This window comes from Heptranchias perlo, chromosome 32 (genome assembly GCF_035084215.1).
Source record: "Heptranchias perlo isolate sHepPer1 chromosome 32, sHepPer1.hap1, whole genome shotgun sequence".
Classification (NCBI taxonomy): domain Eukaryota; kingdom Metazoa; phylum Chordata; class Chondrichthyes; order Hexanchiformes; family Hexanchidae; genus Heptranchias; species Heptranchias perlo.
In genome coordinates, this window is record NC_090356.1 from 1,166,832 (window position 1) to 1,175,203 (window position 8,372).

Here is an 8,372-nt window from a genome sequence, read left to right on the forward strand (position 1 = left end):
GGACGATGGGTGTGGACTCTCACTGGGACACAGGTCGATGGGTGCGGAGACTCACTGGGACACAGGTCGATGGGTGTGGACTCTCACTGGGACACAGGTCGATGGGTGTGGACTCTCACTGGGATACAGGTCGATGGGTGCGGACTCTCACTGGGACACAGGTCGATGGGTGCGGACTCTCACTGGGATACAGGACGATGGGTGTGGACTCTCACTGGGACCCATTATTCATTGTGAGTGTTGAAAGTTTATTCAACTGCAGGATGCATCATAACTGATCCTGACCGTACCCAGCATCCAAATACATATACTTTCTGGCAGGAGATTCTAAGTACTGATCAGGGGCAGGAAGCCTGGCTCACTTCGCCCTCCCTAACCCAGGGGTATAGACCCCAATTCTAGCCCCTCAACTGGTGCCCTGGCTGAGGTGAAGTGAGACTGTGTGAACCAGTGATCGAGCCCAGTACCTTCTGGTTAACTGCTCAGCTACTGAGGAACTGGGAACAGCTCTTTCAATGGATCAGTTGACATGTTCATGTCCATAAGTGGCAGCGATGCCACAGAATAAATCGATTCACAGCAGGAGTTAAAAGGAAATTGAACTGGGAATTAAAGAACAGGTTTGAGGTTAGAGAAATCGTGGATGTGGTATTGGCCATGGTGGACCAGCAATCCTCACACACACAGAGCTGTGAGCCGCAGCCTGGGGCAGGAGGGGGGGTGACAACAGAAAACTGCACCCGGACACTTTCTCCACCTTGTCACTCATTGAAATAGGTCATTAATACTGAAAAGTAGAAGATATATTTAAAAGCCACAAACATGGGTTTTGTGACCAGTTCTCAGACAATCCAGAATCGAACCAGAAATCATTTGTTGCAGTGATGGTATTTATTTTAAACTGTTAACAGCATTATTAGAAAATCACCCAGCAATTTAATCCCAGAACATTCACTTCCAATCAGAAACTACTTCCCACAGTTCTCTCCCCAAATGACAATGTTGAATCTCGCAACGAAAGGTGAGGAGCCGATCACATGGCCGATTTCACACAGCGCAAGGAACCGCACAGCCCAAACTATGCTGGAAAAGGTGAGAGGACTTCCACTGGAGATAACGGGTAAAGCCGTGGATTTTCAGGCAGATTTCTGTGTTCAATCTGTCAGCTGCGATGATCAGTTAAAGCCACACAACTGCTACATGCAAGATCTTTGCTGCAGTTTCTCTAATATCCAGTGTCTAATTCAATTTCACATTTTTTTTAGAAAATAAATTAAAGCAGTGCTCTTCATTTATTAAAAAGGGAAAGAAAGGATTGGTTTGTATCGAGCTCACTCTCTCTCACCCGCTGCCGACAATCCGATCACCGTCTAAACCTACAGATGTTATCGGCCCGCCACACCGATACAGCAGGTGATGTTGGAGAGGGACAAGAATCATTTCATCAAATTCTTACGACATCCTGTTTAATTGACAAAGAAAAAACTGTAACAAACAGACATGGGAACTTGTGAAACTATCAGACCGCAAAAAGCAAGTTGTCCAAAGTCAGAAGCCAGAGCCCAGCAGTAAAAGTGATCAAACCAGACAAAAGAACCTCTAGTATTCTGACTGTAGTCATCAGTAAAAGTGATCAGGGCAGTAACAATGGACGGTACTAACAATTGGACAGTAATATTGGATGGTAGTAACAATGGATGGTAGTAACAATCGGGGCAGTAACAATGGATGGTACTAACAATCGGGGCAGTAACAGTGGATGGTATTTACAATAGTGCAGTAACAATGGATGGTATTTACAATTAGGGCAGTAACAATGGATGGTGTTTACAATTAGGGCAGTAACAATGGATGGTACTAACAATCGGGGCAGTAACAGTGGATGGTATTTACAATTAGGGCAGTAACAATGGATGGTGTTTACAATTGGACAGTAACAATGGATGGTGTTTACAATTAGGGCAGTAACAATGGATGGTATTTACAATTGGACAGTAACAATGGATGGATTTACAATTAGGGCAGTAACAATGGATGGTATTTACAATTGGACAGTAACAATGGATGGTATTTACAATTGGACAGTAACAATGGATGGATTTACAATTAGGGCAGTAACAATGGATGGTATTTACAATTAGGGCAGTAACAATGGATGGTATTTACAATTGGACAGTAACAATGGATGGATTTACAATTAGGGCAGTAACAATGGATGGTATTTACAATTGGACAGTAACAATGGATGGATTTACAATTAGGGCAGTAACAATGGATGGTATTTACAATTAGGGCAGTAACAATGGATGGTATTTACAATTGGACAGTAACAATGGATGGATTTACAATTAGGGCAGTAACAATGGATGGTATTTACAATTGGACAGTAACAATGGATGGTATTTACAATTGGACAGTAACAATGGATGGTATTTACAATTGGACAGTAACAATGGATGGTATTTACAATTGGACAGTAACAATGGATGGTATTTACAATTGGACAGTAACAATGGATGGTATTTACAATTAGGGCAGTAACAATGGATGGTACTAACAATTGGACAGTAACAATGGATGGTATTAATAATCAGGAGTAACAATGAATGGTATTAACAATGGACAGTGCTAACAATTATTTTCGGTTTGTTTTTAGTATTCTGATTTGAAAAGCTATTTCTCTTCACACCGTCCACAGCCAGGAACTGACCGAGCTGGGCTGCTCCCAGGTTTTGAAGATGCTGCTTTGTAAACTGGCATAAGTGGGGCAGAGTGGGAAGGTGAGTGAGATACTGTCCAGATGGGGACGCTTTTCATTTCCACTTGGCAGCTGCCCAAAGAGCAGTCCGAGAGACTGGACACAGTGGGCCTGAGCCCGGAGACTTGGGACTGGGTGCTGAGAGTGGACAATGACTGTCAGGACCAAGGCCCACGTACTGCTGGACAGAATGAAGATCTTACATCATTCATGTTAGTAAATATTCAACTGAACTAAATACCAACTGATGTTAGTAAATAACCCTTAGGCAGTAAACAGTTAAACTGAAGAATAATATCCCTCTGGCAAATGTTTAAATGAATCTTCGGGCTTGTTTGATGATGTGATCAATTTGTTTCCATCTAATCACCAACTGATGCTAAATGAACAAGGTCAGTACCTTGAAAGATTCTATTTAAATTTGTCTGGTCTGAAGTGAGTATTGAGGAAAGTCCCTGTAATTCACAGAGCTATGGGTGTCTCTCCAATGTTACAAACAGGACCAGTAACACAATGACCTCGACTGCACCACTTCCCCAAGAGCTGCTGGGGCCGCAGTTACTGGCTGGTCTTGGGCAAACACATAACCATGAATTAAAAGGCAAATAGCAGATTAAAAGAACAGAGGCTGTTTATAAAACCACCCGGGCAATGCATGGTGCCATTTACGTCCTATAATAACAGCAACTTTGAAGAAAGGTGAACTACTGCAGTCTACCTGAAATGGAGAATCTGCAGGATATTACATGTACTCACACAGAGTTTGATTTATTGGCCTGATTACTTACAACTGATTGGGTTCTGTGTCAAGTTGTGTTTCTAGGACACTCAGGCAGCCTCTGTGAAATACAGTGAATACCACACAGAGCATTCACACACAAGCAATCCCTAAATTAATCAGCAAAACAAGCTTTCAAAATTCACTCACAGCTGAATCCAGGTTAAAAGTCATTCACCCCAAGAGCTCCCAACAAACCTCTGATCAGGGGGAGTAGGGAGGAGGCAGTGACTCAGAGATACAGGTGGAGCTGGGGGATGGGGGTCACTGCCTCGAACAAGATCATCAGCTCCTCACAGTTACTGCTCTCAGCAATCCCCCCCCCCCGATAGGCTACAGTCCGTCAACATTCCTCGCTCTCCAGTCCCTCATTCAAATGGTCATTTATTTATTGTGGAGGACGTCAGGCTCATGCACCATAACAGAGTGACGATTGGCTATTCTACTGTGGGGGCATCGCATGCTGAGCCAATGCCCATTATCTCCCGTATCTACAGGTCTCAGCGAGTAGGGGAACAAATCCCAGGGGCTGGAGACTGAACCTCGGACCCTCCTGGTCCCCATGCCTTGGAAGCTCACTCGATAAACTATTCTCAATGTAACCTGTCTAATTGCTGATCCATTTCTCATTTCAGCAAAAGGAAAAGTGCAATGTTTTGGACTTTCTAATGTCTGATTCTTTGATATACACACGGTCAGCTCCTCCCCATAACACAGTCAAAACCCTCCAATCATATGGCCCCACAGTGCTGTGTTTTATAGAGTGTGATTTGTTGCAAGGGCCGTCCTTTATCATACCTCCACCTGTCACTCTCCTCGGAAACTCTGCCTGCTCACGTTCGAGAATGGGTGGAATAAGATGCTGAGCTATCGCCAGGGATACAGTCGACACTGACTAACTGCACGGGTTTATAATCCCAGTTTATATCAGAGCCTAAACTGGTCGATGGATTTTATATTTCCCTGTATTTCTCATCGCTGCGTTCCATATAGAATTCCCAGCAAAATCTGCTTCAGGAAATCATTTGAGGGACTGAAATTGTTTGGGTTTTAGAGCAGTTGGGTTTTTGTGAAGTTTCACTGTGAGTCTGGACAGATACTCTCAGCAGAAAAAGATTACTGCCAGATCAGGCAGAAACAGCGAGCAGCTGTGGTGAGTCAGTCACTGATTCCCGGTCCGACTGGGACAGGTGGTGTCACAGGTCAGCTCTTCAATTTGGGCACTGCTTCAAATCAGTCGGAAATTATATATCTCGCTCTGCCTTCCCCTTACATTTCATCAAATCCCCAGGGAGCAGAAAATAACCCCTTCACCTGCACGCAGTGTTTACACCACAAACACTCAGAACAATCAGCTGGAATAAAGCTACCTTATCAAGTAACTTTTGTTGGTACATTTTTCAGTGGGTTCTAATTGTGCCAGGCACACTCAAACAAGCTTTGACTTTAATTAAATCTAAAATTTGTCGTGCAAACTAAGAAATTGATTTAAGTCACTCAGGGAGTGCACTGTTAAACTTTAAATAAGGGTATTTGTGCTGGTGAAAGGGTTAAAACGTCTCACCGGAAACGCAAAACAAATTCCTGTTACCACCACAGGCTCACAAGTGCACGTGTCTGAGAGAAAGATTGCAAGAGTCAGAATGTAGCATTGCTCCCCAGGCAGCGAGCAGAGGCAGGTGTCCTGCGGGAGATTTATACCTTACTCCTGAATATGGGCTTAGCGCCTGGGCCACAGTATTCGTTGTAGATGAGTTTGAAGAGGAAGAGGTGGAACAAGGTGATGAGTGATGCCACACTGAACCAGAAGAGGAAGGGGAGGCCAGGATACTGTTCAGCCATGTGCTCCTCGTGAGCTAGGATAGCCTTCAGGTGGAGAGTGTGCCTCAGTGCTTGCAGGTGAGTGAGGTCAGTCGAGATGTACAACAAGGGGGTGATGGGCCGAGTTACCATCACGGGAAATACGTGACCTTTAAGTTCAGAGGTCAGTTCCACCGGGTCGTTCATGCAGCCGGCCTCACAGCCATACAGTTTGACGGGTTGATCCTGAGGTTTAACGGAGACGTGGAGGAAAGGCTTGCCCTCTCCGTCCAGCAATACTGCCAGATTGATGAGATCCTTGTTGTAATGAATTCCTCGCAGGGAGTAGCTGTTGTGCAGGACAGACGGATCTGCCTGGAATTGCAGGTGGTTCTCAGTAAACTGGAGGCCCCCGAAACTCATCACCATCCCCTGGATCATACCGTGCGATCCAGCTGCCACCAGGCTTCTACAGCCTCGTTTCTGCAGCGTCAGCCTCCACAGGTTGGAGAGCTGCAGCAAGTGAGCAACATCAGAGATCTGCTCCGGCCACAGATTCTCCGCATGCATTGTAGCATGGCCGCTGAAACAATGGTCCGCATAATTCAGGTTGGCCACCAGCTTCTCCCGTTCTTCAGCCCCGATCTGCAGGTCCAGGAGAGGAGCTGCAGATGTGGAAAGAACATAGAAGAGTGTCCTGTTCACGGTCACACTGGAAGGGGTGTGAGAGTCTGTGATCGTCTTCATCTCCACACCTGGAACAGAAAGAGGCAGCTCACAGCGGACACACCTCAGCACAAACTTCACCCACATCCCTCTCATTAAACAAAACAAAACCAGCATTCCTCCTGTTTACAGAATCTCAGCAGCAGGTTCACTGATCAACCTCACAACCATGAGTGGGCACAGGGCACCGGGCACCGGGCACAGGGCACCAAGACTCTGCATCAATGGTGCCCTCAGCTGATTTATGCTGTTCCCTGCTCAGGTCACACTATGTAGGTTACACCACCAAATATCACAGCACTAAATTCTGCATCATTGGTTCCCACATGATGAAAAGCTGATTGCACCATCATGAATTTGCCCTTCTGTATCACTGTGGTATCTGCTCACTCCAACCTGATGCTGAAGGTTGATCCTACATTTAGCAGAATTGGGCAAAATCCAACTCCAACTCCCCTTTAACAGAAACACATGAACAAAGAGACTGAACTGAAATCGAACAATAGCTAAATGAATCCTGTTTCTGCAGAAGATAAATATAAAACAGAATATGGAAGGGGGAGAGCTAGTGTCAGGCACTGGCTGGATCGAGGCCTTGCTGTACGGGTTAGTACAGAGGCTCCAGGCCCTTAACTCACGAGCAACTTCCCTCTTCTCCAGGGGCACAATGGCTGTTCTGTCTGAGAGTAGACAGCGTTTGTCAGCAGGTTATTGAACTATTGGAGGCCTCACAGTGGAGCCCAGTTCTATCCACACATTGTATCAGGATCGGGAACACTGGCCCAGACGACAGATCCAAGCTGCTCTGTGCTGCTCAGTTCCACACGGTCTAGAGCTGAGGCCTTACCTGAGATTATTAAATCGCCCCACACCTTCTGATGCTCCAGGTACAGTTCGTCTGCTCCAATCCTCAGCAGTTCTGACATTTCTGTTTTTGCCACCGCTCTCAGTTTACTGAATGATTCTTCCACCTTTGTTAAGTCCATTAACACCAACGTATAAACCACCGACACCACATGTTCAGTGAATTCTGACTTTGCTGCTACCCGCAGCCTGTTTGCCATTTTCTCTGTGGCCACTACCACCAGAATGGTCTCCCTGTTCTCAGTTAACACTCTCCCTGATAAGAGGACAAACTCCTGGTCACCCTGCTTCTCCAGGCTGGAGGTGAATTTGCTGCCAATGATGGGTGACTTGCTGTTGACTTCAAGGACTGTTGCCCTGTCACTGGGGTTGGAGATGTGAATCCTCTGCAAGATGAGGTGAGACCTACTCCGATGCACAATCACATCCTCACGGAGAGTGACACACTCCCGAGCCTTGTGGGATAATCCGATCTGGATACACTGGAACAACCGAACTAAACCCTCCTGGAAGTGGACGAGTGCAGCTCTGGAAACTGAGCGAGCGCTGAGGGATTTCAGAGCCACCAGTGGCACGTAGTCTGTCAGGTGGATGGCAGCGAGGCCAGAGGGAGGAGATGATGCCACCCAAAGCTGATTGGAGACAGCATCCACGACTAGGTGACCATTGCCAATCACAGCCGGGCCAGATAACTGTCCTGGGCCTTGTCCATCAAACTGACTCATCAGGCCATTGCTGTGCTCTATAGCTGACTTCCATCGTTGGGCCTCCACCTGAAGGCAACTATCTGTCACTGTCCTGGGATCTGCAGAGGCAGGGAACAGCCTGAACCCACCTTCTGAATTCAGATACCAGTAAAAGATCAGCAGGATCCCCAGGCCTGCCAACATTCTCCTGGCCCAGCTGCTGGAAAGCAGCATCGGTAACCCCTTCAAACGCTGCTGGAGCCACATCCTCTGGCCTCTGGCCCCTTCCCTTTGGCCTGTCTCCTGCAGCCTCTAATCGCAACTATCACCTTGTCCTGTAGCTCCTCTCCGCCCCTGTGATACTTCCCTTTCTGTCAGCTCTTGGGAGAGGACAACAGCACAGGAGCAAAACACGTCAACAAAGCTATCTTTTGTCTTCCTATCTTGAATTTTAATTGCACCCCTCTCCTCCTTATGGCTATTGTACTGCTTACACTTCTAAGGCCACCTTCAGTGTTATCACCCCTTCATTCTCCTTTTAAACTGATTAAATCAAATCCCTTCTCTGGACACCAAGCTCTCTGTTAAATACCCACCACTTACTATGATTTTAAGTCCTGATCTATCTCCCTCATTCCAAAATGTTTCTATTGCTCTCTCTCTCTCTGAGTTTCACTGTCTCACTCTCCTTTTCTGATTCTCCACGTTTATAACTCTCAGAATATCTCCATTTCCCTCTGTTCCCCTCAAGCGTTACACT

The 8,372-nt window shown here is 46.3% G+C and overlaps 1 protein-coding gene across 2 annotated transcripts in view; it reads right to left on the minus strand.

Annotated features, from left to right (window-relative positions):
- Window positions 1-872: 872 nt before the first annotated feature.
- Window positions 873-8,372, minus strand: part of kiaa2013 (KIAA2013 ortholog) — a 9,261-nt gene continuing 1,761 nt past the window's right edge. Inside the window, exons 2-4 of one of the 2 annotated variants that reach the window (XM_067970162.1) lie at window positions 6,910-7,992; window positions 5,238-6,091; window positions 873-1,462 (exon numbers count right to left, since the gene is read on the minus strand). In XM_067970162.1, coding sequence (XP_067826263.1) covers window positions 1,445-1,462; window positions 5,238-6,091; window positions 6,910-7,879 — 1,842 coding nt within the window. In that variant the 5' untranslated portion in view covers window positions 7,880-7,992 and the 3' untranslated portion in view covers window positions 873-1,444. Of the gene's footprint in view, window positions 1,463-5,237; window positions 6,092-6,909 lie in introns of both variants that reach the window. The other variant, XM_067970161.1, reaches the window with a different exon arrangement.